This window comes from Chiloscyllium punctatum, chromosome 5, assembly GCF_047496795.1.
Source record: "Chiloscyllium punctatum isolate Juve2018m chromosome 5, sChiPun1.3, whole genome shotgun sequence".
NCBI lineage: Eukaryota > Metazoa > Chordata > Chondrichthyes > Orectolobiformes > Hemiscylliidae > Chiloscyllium > Chiloscyllium punctatum.
The window spans coordinates 116,162,268-116,189,740 of NC_092743.1; the positions used below are offsets into that span (position 1 = coordinate 116,162,268).

A 27,473-nucleotide genomic window follows, 5' to 3' on the forward strand; every position below is an offset into this window, starting at 1 on the left:
ACAATAAAGACCGTAGTAATTATTCAGCTCCTCAGCCATTTCCTTGCTCCCTACTATCTCTCCACTGTTGTCATTTTCCAGAGGCCCAATGTCCACTTTTGCCATTTATGTCCAAAGAAACACTTACCATTTTCTTTTGTATTACTGACTAGCTTACCCTCATTTAATCTCACTCCTTATTTCTTTTTTGGTGCTCTATTTGTCTTCCCAATCCTCCAGTTTCCCACTGCCCTTCACCCCATTATATGCTTTCTCTTTTACTTTTATGCTTGTCAGCCATGGTTGACTCATCCTTCCTGTACCAAAAAGGTTTCTATTTCTTGGGGATGGATTTTTGCTGCTTCTTTTGTATTACTCCCAGAAACTCCTGCTATTGCTGTTTCACAGTCTTTCCTGCTGGGATCCTCTTCCAGTCAATTCCTGATGTGGGGCAACCATATACAGATGGGACTATTTCATTTGGGATTATGGTCAGACAGAGGGTTTGTTTCTGTGCTGTATGATTATCTTAAATCATTTTATCTTCAATCTCAACATTGTGTGCAAAGGGTCTTGCTGCCTCTACTTGAAGTTTGGTGAATTTGTTTTCGGAAATAACCTGGGGCTACAATGGCTTTCCATGGATTATTTTCCTCTCAAAAAAAAACAAACACTTTGCATCTAAATAGGATGTTGTTCAGCTATTCTTGCTGTCAAACTCCATTGTGTCTTGGAAGGAAAAAAGATCACTTTGGTGTTACCATTAACAAAACAAATGTGATATTCCTAATACTTTGCTGGGACTTGGAAACCAATTCTAACCATTGTAAATATAACTTTTCAGGTCATTGTTTGCAGGTGCCTATATCTCACATTCTTCCGAATAAAGCAACCTGAGTCTTTTGTAACTATGCCATCCAAGTTTCAGAATCCAGAACAGGACACATGACCTCAAATTTCACAAAACAAACAAAATCTTAAAATCACAGTTATAACTAGAAGTCGGAATAATTTGCCCGTACTGGAAAAACCAACTGATACAGTCCAAAGCTGGACTTTCCTTGCATCAATTTATTCCTTTACAAGTTGCCATCACCTTAAAGTTTAAAAAAACTGAACATTGTATAAAATTCACCTGAAATCAGCTGTGGCTGCAAAGGATTCTTGTTCAGTGATAGAGAAGACACAGAGGAAGCCTTCTCCACTACGAAAATAGTTATCCCTGATAGCAGCATAATCTTCTTGGCCTGCAGTATCAAGGATGTCTATCTGGACTTCCTCACCATCCAGCACCACTTTCTTCCGGTAGCTGTCAGCTTTTGTAGGTTCATAATCCTCAACAAACTAAAAAAGTAAACCACAAGAACAACCACCATTTCAATAATAGGCTTTCTCATCTGAACACAAGTTTTTAAGGATGGAATTGGAATGGATATTTATTTTTCCAACCCCCCAGCATTTTAGAATTAAGTGCAGTCATACATTTCAAAATTTGATTCCTGCTCAAAAATACATAAATAAGCTTGTTTTTCCCTTACACTTCAGTTCTTATGTTCACTCTTGTGTGAAGACTCATTAGTTTCAAATGAATGGATCTTTGCAGAAGTAATAAAAATGGAAAAACACCTCCATGATCAAGGCAAGTAAACACATTTAGTCTTCATAAGAAAAAAATTCTTTAAAAAACAGACTGTAGGACTGCATCATGAGGCCAAATTTCAAAGAGCTTGACAATGATTTTTAAATTTAGGGAGTTCGGTTTGCACAAGGGAAACAGTCAATGTTAAAGTGAAAGGTCAGTAACCCAGCCCACTGTATTTCTCAATAACCAGTGCAAGTTGGCAAACAGCTGGAAGTAGATTATTTGGCTTCCGACAAGTGGTTGAAAACCCTGCACTTCTTCCAGAAAGATTTGACCATGTATTGGATAGGTTTCACTGACAGAACCACTACTTGGTCTAGATTTGGCTGAGACACAGCTAGAGGCTGATGGACTTGCATACAAAAAAAGTAGGGCAATGTTTGAAACCAGTAGGATACCATATGCAGTTTCAACTCTATGGCATTAAAAAAAAATCAACCATTTATACAAGGGGAAAATACCATTTTATTGCAAGGTCAGGTTGACAGGAATGACCGATTTAAGATAACTCGAAAGAAATAGAAAAGGTCACTTGCCCCATGGCCCAGAACTGGGCGGCACGGTGGCAGTGGTTAACACTGCTGCCTCACAGCGCCTGAGACCCGGGTTCAATTCCCGCCTCAGGCGACTGATTGTGTGGAGTTTGCACGTTCTCCCCGTGTCTGCGTGGGTTTCCTCCGGGTGCTCCGGTTTCCTCCCACAGTCCAAAGATGTGCAGGTCAGGTGAATTGGCCATGCTAAATTGCCCGCAGTGTTAGGTAAGGGGTAAATGTAGGGGTATGGGTGGGTTGCACTTCAGCGGGTCGGTGTGGACTTGCTGGGCCGAAGGGCCTGTTTCCACACTGTAATGTAATCTAATCTAAACTCAGGATAGTGAAATTTTTACTAATGGAGAAGGATTAGAAGACATAGACAAGATTACTAGAGGTAATGGAGTTGAGCAAGTCAATTATGGCAGTGACTTGACAAATAGTATGCTGACAAGAGGCAGTTAGCATGTGTGCCTTAAAAGATTAGGAAGTGGCTTTCACCCAATTGAAATTTAAAAAGACTGGGGAGCACAAAAACATGGACTTGAAGAGAAATGGTTAAAATGATCACTGCATATTTGCGGAAAGGGGGGGGGGGGGGGGGGGGGGTGGTAGGAAGATTGAGAGATAAATTAAAGAGACAGTTTACCAGTACAGAAGTGCAGACTAGGCTTAAGACAAAATAATTTAAAATATGAAGGTGTGTGTAACAGGGGTGTCTGAACAAGAGCAAACGTCATTTTTTAACCAGGATAGAGGGTTTTGATTAAGCACTTGCGACTAGAAAGAGAACAGGGCTCAGAAAGAAGGGGGAAAATGGGGTGTGGTTGGGCAGAGAAGGAGAAGGAAAAGAAAATGAAAATCAGCAAGTGATATAATGACAACCTCAGTGACAACTTGGAGATAAAAGATGCACAAAGAAAACAGATTTTAAAAAATGTCATCATACATCTCATGTAACTCAAGTGCTGGGACAACAGAGTGGAGTATGCTTCACACAAAAAAAAATGGGAGGGGGGTGGGACAGGGCAAGTCAAATGACAACATGGATGAGACTCCACTTTGGCAGTTAATGAGCTTCAAAATCACAAAGATACACCTTGGATTAAATCATATGGATCGGTTAACATTACAAAATGTTCACTTTTGTAAATAATCACAATTGTCCAGTTATTGTATCTCATTGGAAAGGGTATGGTTGGCAGAAAGGAGACAAGTGTAGTAAAGACTGAAGTTTAAAGGTCTTGTTTACACTTTTACAGCAGTTGCACCAGGTGAAGGGGAATGAAGCAAGTAGTATTTCCAGATATGGGCCAATAAAATGAGAGATGCTACATATGTTGGATCAAAACATTAAGTGAATCGTGAAAATTTGAGCCTCATTTGACAGTACCTTATAATTTGGTAAGCATGAGAAAGGACATAGCTAGTATAGGAAGTTCAAATCTAATCACAGTAATTTGAAAATTAGAATTCAGTTTTCTTTTCAAAGAAAAACCAAGTTGCTGTCATGTGACAAAACCAAAGTGGCTCACTCATCTTCAGAAGGGAAAAAAAATCAGCCATCCTTGTGCTTTCCTTCAGTCCCACATCCATGTGGCTGATTTTTAATTGCCCTGGCAATTCACTCTGCTGTATCAAATCACAGAACAAAAATAACTGACCTAATGCCACAGCAAATGGACTGAACAGCCTACTCCGACTTCTCCTGGTCTTAGGCAAGCACTTCATCCACTTTAATTCCTGTTGTGCTTGGTTTGCTACACTTAAGATGCGTCACCAAAATCCTGTCAGTCAATTTGCAATAAATTCAGCCCACTAAGTATCAGCCCTAAGCCAAGAATAAGGATATCCCAACATAGTTGATTTAAACATGAAAATAAGGAATATTTAGATAAATTGTTTGGTAGTACAGAACTTAAACGTTGTTATTAAGACAAAGTTGAAGCCTTTAATCTTGCATTCATCAGGACCAACACACAAGTACAATCTTTCTTGCAATGAAACAGGTGCCATATATGGACAAAATTAATTTGCCTACAAAGAACAGAGTCACTTGTGTGAAAATGTAGCTTTCAACAAGTGAATAAATCCCACTAACGGATCTTAAAATTAGCTTCCAGTTCAATTTTTAGCACGGTGGAGGAATCTAATAGCAGAGTCACATCTGATGTTGGATAAAGCATTAAGGTTTGCTAGTACAGTGTGATGACTGTGTTTGATACAATCCGCTGGTTATATAACTACATACCTGGCATCACAGCAATAAAGGAAAAAGTGAGGACTGCAGATGCTGGAGATCAGAGCTGAAAAATGTGCTGCTGGAAAAGCACAGCAGGTCAGGCAGCATCCAAGGAGCAGGAGAATCAACGTTTCGGGCATAAGCCCTTCTTCAGGAATTCAGGAAACGTCGATTCTCCTGCTCAGAGGATGCTGCCTGACCTGCTGCGCTTTTCCAGCAACACATCACAGCAATAAAACTCATATAGCACTCAGTTATGCAATAGAGAAAATAGCTTTTTGATTTAACATCAGCATTCTGATCATGGAAAATATCACTCATGAATTTCTGCAAATTAAAAAGCAATTGCTAGCTTCACTTAATTTTGAGACAATTTCCCCTTCCAGGTTAAGTAGAAGTAAATTGGGTACCATCAAAAGTGACAGCCATACATCTTTTCACTGGTTTTGATGATATGCAGTGAGTGAGGATTGATTTGTAGGTGTAATGAATTTGTCCACATATTGCACCTTTTCCATTAACAAAATAAAAAGATTGGAGACTGTCAATTATACTGCATTCACCAACCCTATCTACTCAGATTGAATTTTCAAGGTTTGAGGGAGTATGAGCCAAGATTGACAGTTAACAGTTCTTGCTGCATCTCCACACTAACCATGGTCCAATCCTCTTTCACACAAACGGGTGTCCCTTAGGGGGCTCATTTTCCTGCAAGCCTGTCCTGATAACCAAGATGAAAAGATTCATCTTTGTGTTGAAAATGTTTACCATGTAGAAAATGACAAGTTATTTTAATTATACTAATGCAATTATTCCATAATAGGTTTTCAAAGATATTTTAATTTCTGCCAACTGATGGTGCAGCCAGCTTACGAAAGTCTCAATAACCAAAAAGAAATTGAGAAAGACAAATCAACTGACAGATGAGTTACTACAAACTGTAGCTTGAAATAAAACCAAACATTTACTGCAGGGTACAGATCCTCAGAGCGTTCAGAACAGATGATTTACAAAAGATGCTGCCAGGGTTGAAGGGGTTGAGCTATTGGGGGTAAAGAATAGATTGGGGCTATTTTCCATGTGGCAGAGGCTGAGGGGTGAGATTTATAAAATAATGAGGAGCATCGTCCCCAGGGTGGGGGAAGTCAGTTAGAGGGCATAGGTTAAAAGGAGACATGGGAAAAGATATAAAAAGGGACCTAAAGGGGCAACTTTTTCACACAGAGGGTGAGGAGTACATGGAATGAGCTGCCAGAAGACTGATTATAATTATACCATTTTAAAAAGGTATCTGGATGGAAATATGCATAGGATAGGTTGAGATAAAAATGGGACTAGATTTATTTAGGATATCTGGCCAGCATGAAGTTGGACCGAAGGGACTGTGTCCATGCCGAACATTTCTATGACCATGAGAAACATGCAAAAATATTTGTCTGGTAAAGAATTCAACACAGTTTGAGAAAAATGTGACAAGTACTCTTACCTCATCATACATGAATTGTAGCGTCAAGGCAGATTTTCCCACACCACCACTCCCAACCATAATCACTTTATGGAGAGCCAAGGAATTCTGGCCTTTGGTCTTGTTTGCTGCCATTTTATGACTAGAGGTGTATCACCAAAATGTGAAACTTGACAGATAGCAATTTTCCACCTAAAGAAACAAACAAAATCAGGAGCAAACTTAAAGTGGCTGAACTAAAAGTAAATTTTGTAGATGAGTAACAGCAACTGTACAAATACCGAAAGGTGTAGAGACGAAGCACAAGATTAACCAAGAGTCTTGATAAACTTGTTATTTTACTTGTTAGTTACCTAGAAAAAAAAAGGAAGCAGCTAGAAATATAAAATACTTTTATTAAATAGAGTGCCTTCTGTAAGAGAAAGGGGGATTAATGAGGTCAATATTAAAATAATCTGTAATCAAGGTAATGGTGAAATGGTAAAGCAATTGATAAAACTATGAAATTATTGAATTGGAAACTGGGGAGGGGGAAGAGGAGAATTATGTTCTCTGAACAGGTGACCCAGACAACAGACTTTTTAAACTCTTGTGACTGCACATTTATTCAAAGCCACCTTGGGTGAAGAATCAAGGCCAAGCACAAATAACAAATCCCTGAGAAACCATTTCCTGCCAAAGAAAAGATCTTATTTGCATTTCAAAATTCTTGTAAGTCTACAGGATCATACAAAGACAACCACAGATGTCTGACAACACCCAGTCATTAGCAGTGAATGAAATTGCAGTTTAGAAATTCAGCTGACATTCGACAGAATAGAAAACAAATAATTACGTCATACACTTTACCTATTAGTTCTGTTGTGACTGCTTCATGATTCCTATTTCGCCTCAAACTTCCACTAATTCTTTTAGTCTTTGATGGACAAGTGCAGTAGTATTTGATTCTGCACATAAAAAACACCTAAAATATGAGGGAGTAGAACAAAGTAAATATGCAAAACAAAGCCAGAGGACTTGTATGGGCAGGAAAATTAGCAATGTAATAGCCTCCTAACCTCCATAACCAAGACAACATTACAGACAGGGACAAGTTATTAAATGCTGCTTCAGTGAGTTGTTACACAACAGATTGAGAAACCCTTTATATAAAGAACACAATTTGGATTAGCATTCATCTGAACAAACCCTTTATGTCTATTTGAAATATTGTTCATCAGTTCATAGAGTGCACAGCTTCCTAAAAAAAAGGTTGTGCAACCATAAAGTTAAATATGGCACAATTTAGATTTAACATGGCCTCTGCTTAATGCAGAAGTTAATAAGGACATCTGGAAACTACAGTAAAACAGCTCAACACCAGCAACATCCATGAACTGCATTAGCATTATAATTGTTGCCCAATATTCTATTCAGACTTACAAAGATGGCCTAATTTGATTTTAGTCAGACTAAAAATTACAATTTGCATTTGTCTATTCAATCTTGAAACCAAATAAAACTTTCAACCCAATTATCCACATAGAATTCTAACTCATCATCGTTTCCATAAACAAACTAGCTTCTCATTAAGCAATCAAATCTTATTTCAGTTTGCTGCAAAACTCATGCCTTCAATCATATGCAATATATTCTGTTCACGCTTTTGACAGGTCTCCTATTTTACATTAACTACCATAATGGTGTTTAATATGATTCAATATAAATAAAACCTCAAGCTTTGAAAGTGGAAAGTAAATTACTGCTTTAGTTATCTGAATCAAATGTCAGTAACCACTGGCGGGGGGCAAAATAACCAGAATAGAAAACAAGATAATTTAATACAGGTACCTACCACCTGCCTGGTTTGTGGCAGCACTTGCAGTTCTAAACAGCCAAGAACTATGCAAGAACAATTCAAGTATCAGGTATTGTTTCTGAAACCTGTCATTTTTAAAAAGGGAAGGCTTAAACTGAAATTAAGAAAACAATAAAAAAGCAAACTAGGGGTGAAACTGCAGCTGGACAAAACCAAAACCTTTATAAATTAACCATGGTGAAAATTGAAAGCTCAAACCCAAAACAGACTATTCAGCTAACTACATTTGAACAGTTTAATTTTTGGTTGTGCTATAACAGCATTATGGCAAGTTGAAGTTTTTTTTGCTTCTGCTCTTTCATGTTTTTTCCCTTTAGGGTCAGTCATAGCAGCCCAACTCATTCATGCCAACCAGATATCCTCAATTAGTCTAGTCCCAATCACCAGCATTTGACTGATATCCCTCAACTCTTATTCATAAACCTATCCAGATGTCATTTAAATGTTTTAACTGTATCAGGCTCCACCACTTCGTCTGCCAGCTCATTTGTTTTCTTTTTTGCTGTCAGCAGCATTGGTGCAGCAGCTGGGAGGGGGCTGTGCATGGAGCGGTAATGCGGCTTCTCCTGTAATTGGAGGTAATGGCAGCGAAGATGTCCTCTGGCAATGGAGGGCAGCAGCAGACTCAAGATGGTGGCAAAGGGACATCTGCAGCCTAAGTGGGATTCCTGGTTGCAGTCACGGTAGGCCCGGAGCAGGGACTCCCAGTTGCAGAGCAAATGTGGGTACAGTGGCATCAGTGAGCTGAGCCCTGAGGTGATAGGATGGCACCTCAAGTGTGACAGGTCCAGAACACGTGGAGGTGGTCGGTTTCAGTTACTGGAGAGTAAATGCCAGTGTGCATCGGTTGAAAAGAACTTAATACAAAATTCTGAACTTTTAAAATGCTTTACACTATTTTTAAAACTTATTCCTACGATCTGTAATGCTGAATTTTATTTCTTTACTTTTCCCCTCAAGAATTTATTATGAATCTGTACCTAGGCACCTGTGCACCCAAGATGGTGCTGGTGCTTTAATGTGGCATCTTTTAAACTTCTCACTGTACGAGAGTACATGACAAAACAAGTTCAACATTTGCTTAAATTAACATGGGAAATGCATATTAAGTTGTGACACAACAGGTTGCAAGCAGTTTCATACAAATTGCAACATTAGTGACTGCACAAATATTTATTGGAGTGCAGAACAGCTGGGAATGTCTTGTTAGAAACAAAAGTATGCAAGTTGGATGCATATAGGTCTAACACTGGGGGCAAATCCTTTAGTGTTAGTCACATCAGTGATGCATGTTCACAATAAAAGTGAAGACCATAAAGACATCTTAATACCTTCCTTCCAGCTCCCTTGCGGCCCCTAGTTCAACTCCAGAATGGAAAAAGAGGGGTGGGGTGGGGGTGGGGTGCAGTGGGAGAGAATGGTTGGACAAAGAAAGATGCTGCACAAGGCAGAAAATGGATGCATGAAGCACGAATTAGTGACGATCCTGAAGCCTGTTCCACCATCTAATGACAATTCCATTTACCCTTTGTCCCTGATCACTTATCTTCAAATAGTAAAAATATAATTTCAAAGTTAGCTTCCAAACTTTTACTAGCCTTTGCATGAAGTGTCTCCAAATTTCAAAACCAATCATGCAATGTGGAAATAATACCCCATTTTAGAAAAATATGACTAAATAGTTAATAAGCACTATATATCTGATTACAATAAATGGAAGTAAAATGTCCTGGGGAGAACAAAAGAACAGACATTTCAGTCATTCTTACTCAGTTTAAGATGCATAAAATTCCCAAGTAAACAAAAACCATAAGCATCCAAAATGTCATTTAGAACCTTACTAAAAACAATGCTGAAATGGTTACTCTGATTGAAACAGTCCAAGCTTTTTGGTGGGGGTGGGGTGGAGAGAAGAAACTTACTCGTGGCTAATGGGTAGTAATTAGATTAATTACTTAGTTTGGAAACAGGGCCTTCGGCCCAACAAGTCCACACCGCCCTGCCTAAGTGCAATCCACCCAGACCCATTCCCCTAATGCTACAGACAATTTAGAATGGCCAATTCACCTAACCTGCACGGTTTTTTAAAACTGTGGGAGGAAACCCACGCAGACACGGGGAGAATGTGCAAACTCCACAAAGTCGCCTGAGGTGGGAATTGAACCCGGGTCTCTGGCGCTGTGAGGCAGCAGTCCTAACCACTGTGCCGTAGTGTGTATTAGCAGACCACAGAATAACAAGGCCTGTTTTTTTTTTAGACAATAGGTGCAGGAGTAGGCATTCAGCCTTCGAGCCTGCGCCACCATTCAATATGATCATGGCTGATCATTCCTAATCAGTATTCTCTTCCTGCTTTATCTCCATAACCCTTGATTCCACTATCCTCGAGAGCTCTATCCAACTCTTTCTTAAGTGAATCCAGAGACTGGGCCTCCACTGCCCTCTGGGGCAGAGCATTCCACACAGCCACCACTCTCTGGGTGAAGAAGTTTCTCCTCATCTCTGTCCTAAATGGTCTACCCCGTATTTTTAAGCTGGTATGTGGGGGTTGGGGTAAGGACATTGGTGAAGATATCTCAAAGCCCTAAAACTGTTGAACTCTATCTTGGAGTCCAGAAGGTTGTAGAGTTCCCAAGTGGAAAATGAGGTGCTGTTCTTCCTACTTGCACAGAGCTTCATTGGAGCACTTTAGCAAGCCTGAGATAGAGATGGTGGCCAGGGAACAAGGGGTGAAGAAGTGGCAGACAACTGGAAACTTGGTCTTTTTTGCAGGCAGAACATAGGTATCCATTAAGCAGTCACCCAGTCTACACTTTGTTTCTCAAATGCAGCGGAGACCACACTGACCAGCAACTGCAGATGGCTATTAAGTGCAGGTAAAGCCTGTGTTTGGGTCCTTGGATAAAGGACAGAGGACAATGGAAATAAACAGGCAGGTGTTACACCTTCTGTGGTTTCAGGCAAGGTGCCATGAGGCTATGGGGGATTTGTTGGGAATGAAGGAGTGGACTGTAGAGTCCCAGAAGAAACTGTGCTGGGGAATCCTCAGTTGAGAAAAAAGGCGGAAGAAATAATGTACTGCCTTCAAAAGGCCACTGGCTCGGTCAACATTCATTGCTCCTTGCTCAAGAGGATGATGTTGAGCTACACATTTTGAGAAGGGGAGACAGTGGCTGGGGTGGGGAGGAGGAGAGAGAAAAAGGGTGGACAACACCAATGAAATTTTAACAAAATTAAACAGATTAGAGGACCAAAAAACAGCTCTTCCCACAAGGAAATACATGGAAGAATTGTTTGATAAGGTAGTAATTGGAGAGACAATGCAGCACAGGAATATGATTGGATAACCCTGCATTCAATATAGTATGCAGAAGCAGAGAAAAATGTTAAAGGTTTAAAACAAGTAGCAGACAAGGATGTAATTGCAGGGGTGGTAACCACAAGCAGAAAATTAAAAAGAATAAAACTGCACATTTAAAAACTGTGTTGAGGGCCTGGACGAGAGGAATTTAAGTACATTCAGGAAAACTCATTCAATTAATGTGGACGTACTCAAAAGGAGCAATACTTGATTTTATGATGGGAAATAAGGCAGGGCAAGTGACTGAAGTGTTAGTTGGGGACACTTTGGAGAAAGTGATAATTCTTTTAAAGCTCAGAATTCTAAAACGATTGCTAGATATGATCAAAGTTAAAATTCTAACTTAAAATAAAGGCCAATTTTGCTAGTATTAAGCAGAACTTTCAAAGTTGATTGGGGGACAGTCAGGAAATGCGAGATCTTAATTAATGATCTAACAAGGGTTCAGAGACAGTATATTCGGTTTAGTGGGAAGGGCAAGTACAGTAGGTGCAGGGAATGTTGGCTGACTAGAGAAATGGAGACTCTGGTCAAGAAAAAGGAGGTGGCATGCATCAGGTACAGACAGCTAGGATTGAGTGAATCCCGAGAAGAATACAAAGGACAGGAGGAGCATATTTATGAAGGAAATCAGGAGGGCAAAAAAAAAAGAGATGTGATAGCTTTGGCCAATAGGGTTAAGGAGAAGCCAAAGAGGTTTTATAAGTGATCGGTGCTGAGTCCACTACTTTTTGTAATTTATATAAATGATTTGGATGTGAGCAGAGATGTAGTTACTAAGTTTGCTGATGATACCAAAATTGGTGGTGTAGTGGACAGCAAAGGTTACCTCATTACAACAGGATCTTGATCAGATGGGCCAATGGGTTGAAAAGTGGCAGATGGAATTTAATTCATTTAAATGTGAGGTGCTGCATTTTGGGAAAGCAAATCTTAGCAGGACTTATACACTTAATGGTAAGGTCCTAGGGAGTATTGCTGAACAAAGACCTTGGAGTGCAGGTTCATAGCTCCTTGAAAGTGGAGTCGCAGGTAGATAGGATAGTGAAGAATGTGTTTGGTATGCTTTCTTTTATTGGTCAGAGTATTGAGTACAGGAGTTGGGAGGTCATGTTGCGGCTGTACAGGACATTGGTTAGGTCACTTTTGGAATATTGCGATTCTGGTCACCTTGCTATTGGAAAGATGTGGAGAAGCTTGAAAGGGTTTGGAAAAGATTACAAGGATGTTGCCAGGATTGGAGGATTTGAGCTATAGGGAGAGGCTGGATAGGCCAGGGCTGTTTTCCCTGGAGCATCAGAGGCTGAGGAATGACCTTACAGGAGGTTTATAAGGTCATGAGGGGCATGGATAGGATAAGTAGACAAAGTCTTTTCCCTTGGGGGGAGGGTCCAGAACTAGAGGGCATAGGTTTAGGGTGAGAGAGAGGGGAAAGACATGAGAGACTTAACAGGCAATTTTTTCTCAGAGTGGTGCGTGTATGGAATGAGCTGCCAGCTGAAGTGGTGGAGGCTGGTACAATTGTAACATTTAAAAGGCATCTGGATGGGTATATGAATAGGAAGGGTTTGGAGGGATATGGGCCAGGTGCTGGCAGGTGGGACTAGATTGGGTTGGGACATCTGGTCAGCATGGACGAATTGGACCAAAAGGGTCTGTTTCCATGCTCTATGACTGTATAAATACATTAAGGACAAGTGAGTAACTAGGGAGAGTACAGGGCCCCTTAAAAGATCAACATGGCCATCTATGTGTGGACAACAGGAGATGGGTGATACTAAAACGAACATTTCATATCAAATATTTACTGTGAAAGACATGGAAGCTCGGGAACTTGGAGAAATAAAAAGAGTGACCTCCTGGGGGGGGGGAATAAAAAGGAGTGTTCATATTATGGAGGTTGGCTAAGGCGGTGCCAGTAATTAAGAAAAGCTACAAGGAAAAGCCAGGGAACTATAGACCATGAGCCTTACATCAGTGAACAAGTTGTTGCGAGGAAAGTGTCTCACTAACTTGATCGTCACCTCTTGGAGGGGAAAAAAAACCATGAAGACTGATGGAGACACGGCAGTAGACATTGTCAAATGCTTTGCTGAAATCAATGTAGACAAGACCCTGCATTGTAGACTGGTTAGTGAAGTTAGATCACATGGATCCAGGGGAGCCAGCCAGCCAACTGGCTACAAAATTGCCTTGAAGGTTGGACAGAGTGTGGTGGTAGAGGGTTGCTATTTGGATTAGAGGAAAGTAAAGTATTGGTGCTAGTTCACTACTTTTCATAATTTATATAGATTTGGATGTGAATATACAGGTAGATTTGCAGGTAACACCAAAAATAGGCAGATCGTAAAGATGATTATTGAAGACCACAGCTGAGATGGGCCAAATGCACTGAAGTGTGTCAGATGGAATTTAATTTATATGAATGTTAGGTGTTGCATTTTGGTAATGCAAACCAGGGCAGGACATATATACTCAGTCGTAGGGCACTGGGGAGTGTTGCTGAGCAAAGACCTTGGGAGTGCAGGTTCATGCTTGAAAGTGGAGTCGCAGGTAGTCAGGCTAGAGGGAAACTGTTTGGTACACTATGCTCTGACCAATAAAAAAAGGTCAGAGTTCAGGAGTTGGGAGGTCATGTTGCAGCTACAGGTCATTGGGAAGGCCACTTTCAGAATACGGTGTACAATTCTAGTCTCCCTTCTATAGCAATGTTCAGCGAGAGTGGATGCAGAAAAGATTGAACAAGGGTGTTACTAGGACTGGAAGGTTTTACTTATGGGGAGGCTGGTTTCCTTGGAGCAGAGGCTGAGGGGCAACCTTCTGGAGGTTCATAAAAATGAGGGGCATAGATAGGATGAATAGCCAAAATCTTTTTTTCGTAGGGTGGGAGAGTCCAAAACTAGAGAGGGCACAGGTTTAAAGGTGAGGAGGGGAAGATTTAAAAAAGGACCTGAGGGATAACATTTTCCACAGAAGGTGGCGAGTGTATGGAACAAACTGCCAGAGGTGGGTCCAATTACATATTTTAATGTTAATTTGGACAGGTATTTGAATAGCAAGGGTTTAAGAGGTATATGGGTCAAATGCTAGCAAATAAGATTTGGTCAGATTGGGATGACTGGTCAGCATGGACAAGTTGGATCAAACTGTCTATTTCTGTGCTATATGATTCTATGAGCCTATGACCCCATAAAATCTTTCACAACTCAAGATAATACAGTTTATCAGCAATGCAACTACTTATGAGATTTGGTAATCATAAATATTGATTCAAGTATAAATTTTGGCCAGAACACTAGGAGAAATTCCAGCCTCTTCCTTAGAAAACTACATTTACATTGAGCCAAGGGGATCAGCAGGGTCACATTAATATTCAAATGAACGACATCTTCTCAATGCAGCGCACACTCAGGTCAGATTAGATTACATTACATTTTCATAATATTCATTTGTGGGATGTGGGCATCACTGGCTGGCCAGTATTTACTGCATGTCCCTGGATGCTCTTGTGAAGGTGGTAGTGAGCTGCTTTCCAGAACTGCTGCTGTCCACCTGCTGTAGGCTGACACAATGCCCTTAGGGAAAGAATTGCTTGACTGAGGCTATAATGATTTTAAGCTGGCACTGATTTGTTCAAATTGCTTTGAAGTACATTCACTTCTTGTTACATGTAAATACACTACCAGTGGATGTGGACACACTGTCAGCCTCAGACCTGATATTGTGTTTCTTAATTGACAAATTGGACAGTCCCTTCCAGTGGATAAGGGATTTCTATTATACTGCTGCCTATGCACACGTTCCCAGCAGACAATAATTTTGCGTAACATAACAAGTGAATGTGTTAACATGGAACTTGAATAATCGAAAATTAAAGATTAATCAGAAAGCTTTCATTTCAAACTCAGCAGGTCAGATGCAAGAATACCAAACTTTAAAAAGGGAAGGAACAAAAAAAGAGAGGGTGCAAGTGGACTGAGCCTTGTCACAGAATAATCAAAGAACAGCTGCCATCCAAAATTTTGTTTAATTAAATACGTGCAACGCTGGAATGTGTTTGCTTGCTTGTAGAGGACAGGGCCTTTTAAATGCAGCTTCTAGTTAATGAGAACCATATTACACACCAAACTGAATCTTGAATTGTGAGTGCAATTCTTAACAGTTTGGATTGTTCAGTAAGTTTTTTAAAATAAATTTGTTCATGGAATGTGGGCTTCACTAGCAAGGGCAGCATTTATTGCCCATCTCTAATTAATTGCCTTGTAACTACCCACTGCATCAAGTGGGTCAGGAACCACATGCAAACCAGACCAGGTAAGAATGATATACTTCAGAAAATGAAATCTGTTAGTGATCCACATGAGCTTTTACAATTATTGCCAATGGGCCAGCTTTGAATTTCAGATTTGTACTTAAATTACTGTGGCATCCACAACTTAACCTTAAATATTGCCAGCTGCAGTCATATGTTGGATGCTGTTCTAAATTTTCCAAACACAGGCTGGTTGAAGAGACAATACTTTGCCCATTGCAAAACAACCAGAGAAATGTGCTGTTTGATAACAGTCAGTCAGCAGACCTACATGTGACATGATTGTAATATGATTTAGGAAAATCTGTCTAGTGTATGCAGATAGTTTGCCCCACCAGTAGCATCCTATTGAATTAGGAAGTGGTTTTCTGATTAATTTCAATGAAAACTTGATTTAAAGCTCTAATATTGTAAATTACTAGAAGACAATGAAGGCTCCAAATTGATTTTCCATTCCAGAATATGGAAAAGGACGAGTTGTGTTCAAATTTCCCATCTGTCAACTCTTACAAACTTCACAGGAATTGTTAACACCCTAATATTTTGAAAAAAAAGGGAGCACATACAACTATAGAATGAATAATGAGACTAAACCCTCAATTTGCAGATCTGTAAAGTTCATCTTACATCACCATTCTCATGACCTAATAAATGGGACAGAGATTTTGGGTGGTACAGAGATGATTGGAAAGAACAAGATCTTATCATCTATCTGGACTTCAGGAAGACACTTCAGTTTACTTGCTGTGTTCAACTGTCAAGTTCCAAATCCATAGGATAGATAATTAAAGTGGTGTTTGTAACTAACAAACAATAAAAACTGGCCAGCAAGACAAATGGTTTGATCTGCATGCTATTGATTCAGTTGGGATGGTGTTCATTTTTTTTTCAGTAAATGGCAATTAGAGTTAACCCTATCACAGGAACTTTACATATTATACAAGAGATCAAGTTGAATGGAGAAATGCTCATTTCTAGTTAAGATGCAGAATAATTGGTAATTTGAACATTTCAGCCAGCTGGATCATTTTATAAACAGACCTCCTCAGCTATCATGACAAACCTTTTTTTTAAAAAAAGAAGAGACTGCGGTTTGTTCTAAAGGGGAGCCTTAATCTTAACACCGCAGAAAAAGTGGATTTGATTGATTTGGTCTAACACAAATCTTTATCAGCAAGTAATGACATGACCTTCAATGTGCAGTGACTAAGTAGCAATTATGATATCAACATTGATTCACTTTACAGTTCCAGTCAGTCAATCTCAACTTTCTTTCAAAGGACCAACAGTACAGTTTATGAAGGATGTACTCCAGGGTCTCAAGTTGCCTGGCTGTGAATAACTTCAGACTTTACCATACAGGAATTTGGAATAGTGACATCTTGGGCTTTAATCTACTGGAACTGTTTACACAAATTAACTCAAACTTACAAATTTTTCAACGATAAAAACGTGATACTTGAGAAGTAGAGTTTTTATGATGATCTTAAGAGTCATCAGCTGTCTTGTCTGCATGTGGAAGTCTAAGCAACAGCGCTTCCAATGTAAAAGAGGAAATATTTCGTTTGTTGGAAATTTGAACAAATATCAAAACTGCCCATTGACCTTAACCTTACAGCTGTTTTGCCACTTTGATATCAGTTCACCATTTCACTTAAATTGGCTTTTGGACCAGTGACTTAGTTTCCACCTTCCAGCCAATGTTCTTTCCCCTCTACTCCAAAACAGAGCTCTCTCAATTTAGACTTGCACAGCTTAGTTCTCCTTGTCCACTATGTATATTTTGAATTGTCCTTTGCATCTCAACCTCACTTCCAATTCGCTGTTTAACATTCCAATCATACCCTCTTTTCCCTGCATTGCTGTACGACTTTCAAATGCCAAATCTCTCAATGCTCTCAGCACTGAGTTGGTGATCATTGCTCCTATGCATATCTCCCTCCACAATACATGGCTTACAAGAAGGCCCCTACTATCTTTGAGATAAAGGAAGATTAGTGCTTAGTTTTACTCAAGAGTAACTTGATATACCAGTTTTTAAGCCTTTAACACAAAGACAAGTTCTCATTTATATATCCCCATACAGCTCTGCTTTAAACTATGCAATTTCCTGTAATCCTGTATGTGAATACGCCCATGTCACACCACCTATTTTATCAAGGCAACTCCTCAGACAGCTTTTTTTGACTCCTACACGTGGCCACAGCCCTCAACTTCAAGTTACGTTAACCACACCTTTAAAATCACTCATACTCTTTTCCTTAATGCTTTTGCATTTCTTTACAAGCCATCATGAAGATGAAAGACAACAGAAATGAAAGTCATTCAAAGCAACTTCAGCTACACTTCATAATTCAAAAAAAAAAAAGAGTCAAACCAAAAGTTTCAGAATGGTAGCATTTACTTCGAACTGTAAAGACCTCTAATCCAGTTATACTCAGACAAATCCATATCCATTATAAATTAGCAAACAAAGTAGGAGTAGGCTCTTCAATTCCTCAAGCCTACATCACACAGTAAGATCATAGCTGAACAGGCTGATCTTGACTGCCTTGTCTATCACCATTACTATAAACTAATGTCAATCAAGGATCTATTTAAATATATTCAAAATAGAGTTTGACCAAGCCTCAAATGCAAGCAAGGAAGAGAAATCCAAACAATGATAACTGAAATTTTTCATGTCCATCTTAAAAGGGTGCCTCCTATCTAAAGGAAAACAGTTTATTTTTGAAGCTTAGTCTGGATTCCCCATGAGGCAACATCATCCCAGCATTTAATCCATCAAGCCACCTCAGATCACCTCGCAAATCTTCTAAACTTATAGTAAATAAGAAAAATTGAGCAAGCTGCATCCTTAAGGCAAAGTCTTCAGCCCAGTAAACTTGTTAACTACTTCCAATGCAAACTGCACCAATATGTTGCTGCAACATTATTTTCCTTTTCTGCTCATCTCCATGGCTATAAAGGCCACCATTTAATTTCACTTCTTGCATGCTGAAGACCATAATACCTCTGTACTGAAGCATTCTGTAGTCTCCCTCCACAGGATGTGGGAATCACTAGCAAGGCCAGAATTTGTTATCCGTTCTCAATATCCTTAAGACAGTGATGGGGAGCGATCTTCTTGACTTGTTGCAGTCCATATTGCTAAGGCATTCTCAGTGCTGCTTGGAAGGAAGATGCAGGATCTTGATCCACTGACAATGAAGGAACAGAGGTTTCTAAGTCAAGGTGGTGCGCAACATGGAAGTGGCGCAATTCCACATGTCTAATTCTGTTCTTCAAGCCAGGAAAAAAAACAATTGGTTTGATAAAGAAGCCCTATGCACAGAAGTTCCTTCAGATCAGTGGTGGGAGGTTTGTCAACCAAGTGGATTGCCTGGATCTCTGGTGTGGAGATTGGAGCATCATTGAAACTGCAAAGCCATGTAAAATTTATTTAATTTGTTTCAACATCAATCTCAAAAAATGTTGCCTCCAAATAAGCATTGTGAAGACAATCAATCTTTGAGGCTCAAATCCCACCCAATAGCCATCTCAAGCTGAACCAGTGCAATTGGAACCTCAGCATCCAACGCTGACCTGCTAACCTGACATTTATCATAAGATGGTCTACCTCCCACCTCAAATTACCTGTCCCAGTCTATCATTTGTGTCTTTGTTACAGTGACTATTACAATGTTGTGTGGCAAATCTGTCACCCTTTATATCTTTTGTCCCAACCAAAAATCTTTGCTATTCCAACCCTAACACCACTATATTCACCCATGTGTATTCTGGCTGCCATTTCAAGTCACACCCATTTAAGAAATGCTCAGCATTCAAACCCTCCCTCAGCCGACAGCTCTCCATCAAGAAACATGCCCAACCTTATGTAAGAGCAAAATACTGGAAAAGTTAAATAAAAATAGAAAGAGCCAAAGAAATTTAACTCTCTGCAAGTGTGCTGCCAGATCTAATGTTGAGTTGATTCGACATTACTTCAGAACGGAGTTTTCAATATCCAAACTCGATCAACAGAAATCCACCTTGAGCCCTTCCCTACTTCCTTTACACCACAAAAGGTCTAACCGTCTCCCTGATAGTCTCCAACAACTTTTGTCCTTGGAAATAAAAATTTAAAAGCATTCTTAAAGCCAACTTTTGGTCAAGCTTTTGGTAACTGCCCCAAAGTCTTTTGTTGTGGTGTCAAATCTTTTCCTATTATAGCACCAGGGAAAGCTTTACTAAATTAAAAGACACTACATCAACAGGTTTTATTGGTATTCACCTTAACTGCATTCTTTTTCACAAAATTAAACACTAATATTAATCACCAATGCTTGCAATCTAGTAGTCTGACAGCTGTGAATGTTTTATAACCTATCACAATAAACAGTTGTCAACAGCAGAATGCTGTATCTTTTCCCCTTTTAAAATGTTGCTGAAAATTCAACCTTTGTCATCAAATCTTGCATTAAATAAAAGTGCCTGTACGACTGTGTAGAAACAGCCAACCCTGCAGTTCAGCCTGACAAACCTATGGAAACAAATAGTCAAATTTTTTAAAGTAACATACAAGTTCCTGTCTGTACATAAGCACATTATAAGCAGAATCACAAATGTGCTATCAGACACCACTTCAGCTGATACAAAATAGTATTCTGGCCAAGACTGAATCACAGATTTTCATTGCTCAAGCTGCCACTGCCTTAAAAGAAAAAATTAATAACCAAATATGTTAGTGACAGTTGTAATCACTAACATTCAAAAGCATCATTGCAGAACACTGTGCCATCTACATTCTACAGGATTAATATCAACAGGAACTGATCTCAACTAGTCACAGCATCATGCTGATTAAAGTAGAGCAGAGGTTGGCTCAACTGACTTGAGGTCACAATATACAAGGCTCAAACCTGAAGTTGGACAAGATTTTGAACGGGTACACCTGCAATGTTAAACACCAACACCATCCAAACCAAATTTGATTAGTGTCCCTAAACTGAACTATCAGCTGTGTTTAACATATGAACAATTGACAGCTGCAACTCAACCAAAAACTTAGCTTAACAGTTGCTTTCAGCCAACATTATGACAGTAGAACTGCACCTCTACACCTCCATCTCCTATGGCCAAGGGCCTCCAAGCCCTCAGTTTCTTCCTCTCCCAACATCACCAACAGTACGCTTCCACTGAGACATTCATTTGGCTGAATTCGTCCTCACCCTTAATTTCTCCTTCGGATCCTTCCACTTCCTCCAGACCCAAGGGGTAGCCACGGGCACCCGCATGGGCCCCAGCTATGCCGGTCTCTTTGTCGGCTACGTAGAACAGTCCATCTTCTGTCGTTAGCACTCCCCACCTCTTCCTCCGCTACATTGATAACTGTATTGGCATCAACTCGCGCTCCCGCGAGGAGGTTGAACAGTTCATCAACTTCAACACATTCCACCCCGACCTTAAATTCACCTGGACCATCTCTGACATATCCCTCCCTTTCCTGGACCTTTCCATCTCCAGGAATGACGACCGACTGGACACTGACATTTTTTACAAACCCACCAACTCCCAAGCTACCTCTTCTACCCTACCTCCTGCGAAAATGCTATTCCATATTCCCAATTCCTTTGCCATATCTGCTCCCAGGAGGACCAATTCCACCACAGAACATGCCAGATTGCCTCCTCCTTTAAAAGCCACAATGTCCCCTTCCCACATGGTTGAAGATGACCTCCAATGCATCTCATCCACATCCCACACCTCCGCCCTCAAACTCCACCTCTCCAACTGTAACAAGGACAGAGGCCCCCAGTCCTCACCTTCTACCCTACCAACCTTTGCATAAACCGTATCATCCGCTGACATTTCCACCACATTCAACTGCACCCCACCACCAGGGATATATTTCCCTCCCACCGCTTTCCGCAAAGACTGTTCCCTCTGACTCCCTGGTCAGGTCCATACCACCCTCCCCTCCTGGCACCTTCCCCTGCCACCGTCAGAATTGCAAAACCTGTGCCCACACCTCCATCCAAGGCCTTCCACATCCAAAAGTTTCACCTACCATCTACCAACAGCATTTACTGTATTCGTTGCTCCTGATGTGGTCTCCTCTACGTTGGGGAGACCGGATGCCATCCCACAGAGCGCTTTAAGGAACATCTCTGGGACACCCACACCAATCAACACCACCGCCCCGTGGCCCAACATTTCAACTCCCCCTTCCACTCTGCCGAGGTCCTGGGCCTCCTCCACAGCCACTCCCTCACCATCCAACACCTGGAGGAAGAATGTCTCATCTTCTGCCTCGGAACACTTCAACACCAGGGCATTGTGGACTTTCCAGGTTCATTTCCCCTCTCCCCAGTTCCAACTTTCTAGCTCAACACCAATCCCATGACCTGCCCTACCTGCCAATCTTCCTTCCCACCTATCCACTTAACCCTCCTCTGACCTATCACCTTCATCCTCACCCCCATCCACCTATTGTACTCTTTGTTACCTTCTCACCAGCCCCACCCCACCCCACCCCACCCTCCCATTTATCTTCCACCCTGTGGCTCCCTGAAGGACTTTTGCCCGAAACGTCGACTTTCCTGCTCCGCAGATACTGCCTGACCTGCTGCGCTTTTCCAGCACCACTCTAGAGTAGAACTGCATGTCATGGGAATACGATTATCTGACTTGGAAATATACTGCTGTCGCTTTATCACTGGATTAAATCCAGGTTTTATCAAGAACACCATTTCAAGGGCTGCAGTGCACCATCTTCTCAGAGCTACAAATAATAAATGCAACTTTCCAAAGATATTTTTCATCCAAGTACTACCTATTTTTTTTTTTAAAAAAAGCATTTTGTTTGAATGTACTGTGAAATGAGATAGTAGTGACTCGAAACTAAACATGAGTGGCAAAACAGGCCAGAAAAATAGACGATGCACAAGAAATGAGAATGCTGACAACTACCACCATTATTTGCTTTTTTCCAAAAAAAAAAGGCTCACTTCTGAAGAATTGCAATCAAGATCTTATCAATTCACTTCAAAAAAAGTTAGAATTCACCATGCAAGCTAGTTTCACAACAAAAATCACTACTCCTACTGCAAATGTTCTCCAAATTGAGAGCTGATAAAGCTGACAACCTGGAGGACTTGAATAAATGAAAATTGTGAATTTACTTGGATTTTTCTCTGACAATGGTTACTTTATCTCCATAGATCAAAATTAAATGTTACCATTTGTCTAGATTTTTGTTTGAAGATGAATATGGAAACAAGATGTGAAATATCTTGAACTGCAAAAGATTCAAAAGGCAGAAAAGGCTACGATCCAAGAATTGGAAAATGCGACAAGATTGTTAGGTGTTTGTTTTTGACCAACACAGACGTGATAGAAGAAAATCTTTTCTTCTGTGCTGTAGACCTCTAAGACTATGACTCTATGAAGGACATCTGAACGCTCTGCAGCTTGGGAGGTAGCAGTGATTGTCTTCCTATACCTGTGTTTAGGAACAAACTATTAGCATTAGTGGTTACAGCTGTAATGTGGTAAATCTCCTCCTTAAAACTCTTAGCAGCTCCCACCTACAATTCCCCTTAGCCCCACTATTTGTTCTGAACTCCAACCTTCCACATGCTCATTGCTTAAAACTGCTTCCAGAGATTGACTTTCTTCAAAGCAAACTTCCTAATTCAAATACTATGAAATCTACATCTTAAGAGGCTCTTTCATCACATTACAGATTATACCGTCAATATCTGTAACAAGCAGCTTTACAATGAGTATCTTTATACAAAGTAAAAATTTAAATGCCATCCTATTGCCAAACACCAAGTCTGGAAATTCAACAGGATCTGCACTGGGACTCTAGTCATTCAGTTGCGGTGATAAACTCTGAGGCAACCTACCCTTGAATAGACTGAACACCACTTTGCTGTAGCTAGACCAAACACTAAAAAGGGATGCCACAGCGGCATTCAGAAAGATGATATCATATTTAAGACACATTCACAAAAATTCCAATGAAACGACAAAACAGATGACTTCCAGATTGCTTTTCCATAAACCAAAAAAGGCTGAGGTTATACATACTCCTGATGAACAGACCAGTCATTTTACAAACAAAAATGTGAAGAAACTCAAGATCTGGAAGCATCTGTAGAGAGAAACAACAGTTAACGGCTGGAATCTCGTGACCTGCCTCAAACAATAAAAAAAATACAAATGGGCATAATTGCAGTGAATTCTCAGTCAAGAACTAGGCAAAAAAAAACTGTACAGTTTGGAAATTTCCTGCCAACAGTCTGGATTGGATTTGAATTTAGATATTAACCTTTCATGTTGCCTAAATTGCAAACTTTATAGTGTATAATGCTTCCTGTTACTTAACTCAAATTAGGTAAAAGTTATGTGCAAATAATGATCAGGATAAAAGTTTGTTAAACCATAGCTATATCAAGGACAAGATATGTCTAAGAATTACCCAACTAGGAATAGACTAAAAGCTCATAGTTCTCAAGTTATATTGATATTGCAATGCATCTTTGACAGCATTTACAGGAAAACTGATTTAGTTTAATTTTTTCATCAGTATTTGAGAGAATTTATGATCAAAGTTAAACTCTATAGATGAGAAGAGAAAGCAGAGCCAAAAGCATCTCCAAAAACTATCCAAGTTGCTCCTGATCTGTCCACTCTTTAAATGTCACACCGCCACAACTTCTAGCAAAGTCTCAACTACTTCTCTCTTGGCGAACCAACTTAGTAAATGATAAAACGATGAAAAACTTAAGTATGCACCACTTTGTGACAACATAGTCTATTGCAGCACTAGTTCATGCAATCACTATCAATTGATCCAGATTTCATTCAGATTTAGTGGAAATAGATTTTAAAAAGCAAATCACTGACCAAATGAAATATGGTATGCACCAAAATCACTGTTTTACACTTTGCCTCTCTTCTTTTAGTTAACAAAAGAAACCTGAAGCCTCAACTCTGGCTCCTCAAAACTTCCATGTCCACTATTTTCAATTCATATTTTCACAGTCTGAAGTACATGTATTTGGCTTGGAGATAAAAGAGTAGAACAGAGTTTCAAACTCATTATACATTAAAGTGAACAAGCAGCCAAGCATGCGAATAGCTAACATGGAGTTTCTTCTACATTGTCTGAACAGCATGGTTTTGGTCATGGAGTGAGGGTGAGGACAGAGGCAGAGGTGGCATCACCAGTGTGCACATGGAAGCTGATATTTGGCAAAAGCAGTAGTGATATGCAGCAAGTGGTGAGGATCTAAAATATATTGTCTGAGTGCATGGTGGAGGCAGTGTCAATTAGAGGATTTTTAAAAGGATTTCAATTATCTGAAAAAGGAAATGTTTGCAGGCTACAGGGAAAGGTCAGGGGAGTGACACTAGCTGAATTGCTCCTTCAGTGCACCCAGCACAGACAATGAGCCAAATGGGTTCCTTCTGTGCAGTTAGTTTTTTTAAAAACTGTTATCTGCCATTATACACAAAGATGAGGAGACGGAGGACCACCATACTGATGAATAGGAAAGTTCTCAATACAGAGCACTCAAAACAGCATTGAGAAAAACAGATGAAAGGCCTAAAAAGGATGTAAGATCATTGAAAAAAAAAGTGAATTTGGAGATCACAAGGGAGAGAGAGAAAGAATGAAATGATCAATTATGTTAATTGTGATGAAGAGATCGGTCATGGTGTACCTTCTGTGAAGACCAAGCTATGCATATACTAATTTTAATTCACAGAACAAGTTTACCTTAGCGAAGTGTATTTTTATCAGAGTGCTTGGAATTGAATCACAGTTGCCACAATACAATGATGAGCCTTTTCACTGAAAAATAATTTAAGTAGGTGGAGTAATAGAAGCAGAAACATTAGCGATTGCGATAACAAGCAGCTGAAGTAGGATTCGAAAGTTCTCAGGTGCCTGATTTCTTTTGAAAATTTTTTTTAAAAAGCAAAACAAAACCATGCTGATGCAAATCTGAAACAAAACGCTGGAAAAAGTCTGCAAAACGCGGGTCTGACACCTTTGAAACGCACAGGGAAACAGAAATCGCCACTAATGCTGTCAGACTCGTTCTGATGGCCAGGGCTTTGTTTTTAAATGTTTCTTTTAAGTTTTGACGTTTGGTCAAATCAAAAATCAGCAAGGTAGTGAATTTTAGACTTGATCATATTTACAAACGCACTACTAAATCTTCTGCCGAGGAAAATCTGTAGTCAAGTCACCCCAAAAGCCCTAGACAAGTAAAAAGCAAGATTGGCAATCACTTGAAATGAAGCCTCTCAACGGGACATTAAAACAAAGTGCCCAAATTTCTGTAAATACAAGTTTATTCTTCTCCAATTTTCTTGGTCATAAAACATTACTTCCTGTCCCCAAGACCAATATTGTGGCTCGAGTTCAATTCCTAAGATTTCAGAACAGGACATTCGTGCTGCATTACACACCGCATCGGGACAGTCGACTCGAAACACACACAATCAAGAAATGCCGCCAAATTGCAGTGAGACCATTTCTGTTCATAATTAAAACTTTAAAAACACAAATCGAAGATTCGAGTGACCAGAGGGCACGCGTTTGTTACTTGACGCATGCTTTAAACTGGGGTGTGGTTCCTATTGCAACGAGTGAGTAGACAATAAAACCCGACGTCTGCAAATCTCTTGAGACAATAACAAAAATATTTGCAGCTTAAAGCTGAAGACCTCCAAACTAGATGCATATGAAAATATTTTAACAATTAAATCAGCTTGTACTGAAAATTTCAGTGTACTGTCAAAATTCAAATTACAGTCGCTTTAATCCTCGGGAACCTGATCGTTTCAGCTTCAAATCTCCAATTAGCATCCCTCGACAGCTATTGTAAACTTGTTACACAGCAAGCTAAACACGCCCAACCAACACATCTTCAAGCTGCAATAGCTCGGCATTATTAAAAGGGGAAAAATTGCTCGTTTTAGAAATAGACTATCGAAACTGTCAAGGGCGCAGGACGCCAAGGGTTTCTACACAATCTAAAGTGGGTCAGCGACAGACAAATTTGTCATGTGTAACGAGCCAAATTTGAAAAACAAGTGGAATAAACATCACGCAAATCCTTGTGCCCAAGACATGGTCTGCTAAAAGCCTCCCCATCCCGTCAAAACGGCGAACTTATGCCAAATTTGGGAGCGTGAATTTCACTGGAGAAGTAAAACCTGGCATTCATACAGAAATGCAGGTAACCACCACCCACGATCTTCCATCATCTTGGCTGTTATATCAGGCCAGACCCGCCACGTTACTATGCAGTAACCGGAAACAGCCCTGGGAATCCTCAACATGGACTCCATACACCAGGAAATGTCATACAACACACGTTTCGGCTATACAGGACATTGGTTAGGCCATTGTTGGAATACTACGTGCAATGCTGGTCTCCTTCCTGTCGGAAAGATGTGGTTCAGAAAAGATTTAAGGATTTTACCAGGGTTGGAGGATTTGAGCTATAGGGAGAGGCTGAACAGTCTGGGGCTGTTTTCCCTGGAGCATCATAGGCTGAGGGGTGACCTGAGGTTCACAAAATTATGAGGGGATGGATAGGGTAAATAGTCAAAGTCTTTTCCCTGGGGTGGGGTAGTCCAGAACTAGAGGGCATAGGTTTAGGGAGAGGGGAAGACATAAAAAGAGACTTAAGGGGCAATTTTTTCACGTGGACGGTAGTGTATGGAATAAGCTGCCAGAGGAAGTGATAGAGTCTACTACAATCGCAACATTTAAAAGGCATCTGGATGGGTACGTGAATAGGAAGGGTTTGGAGGGATATGGGCTGAGTGCTGGCAGGTGGGACTGGATTGGGTTGGGATGGGATATCTGGTCGGCATGGACGAGTTGGGTCGAAGGGTCTGTTTCCATGCTGTACATCTCTATGACTATGACAAAGGCCATCACCAAGCTTAGTTCAATAGTGCAGCTGGGAGGGTAGAGGATAATATCTGCTGGACTGGGCTTGGACATGGCAACATGTTTTCACCCATATTCATAGATAGCACTAATTCAAAACAAATTTGGAAGTTCAAAAT

At 40.2% G+C, this 27,473-nt stretch overlaps 1 protein-coding gene across 3 annotated transcripts in view; it reads right to left on the reverse strand.

The window, feature by feature from the left end:
• LOC140477373 (ras-related protein Ral-A) overlaps positions 1–27,473 on the reverse strand; it is a 51,689-nt gene that overhangs the window by 18,894 nt on the left and 5,322 nt on the right. For 2 of the 3 annotated variants that reach the window (XM_072571165.1, XM_072571167.1), the window contains exons 2-3: positions 5,880–6,050; positions 1,115–1,323 (exon numbers count right to left, since the gene is read on the reverse strand). In XM_072571165.1, coding sequence (XP_072427266.1) covers positions 1,115–1,323; positions 5,880–5,993 — 323 coding nt within the window. In that variant the 5' untranslated portion in view covers positions 5,994–6,050. Of the gene's footprint in view, positions 1–1,114; positions 1,324–5,879; positions 6,051–6,707; positions 6,823–27,473 lie in introns of all 3 variants that reach the window. The other variant, XM_072571166.1, reaches the window with a different exon arrangement.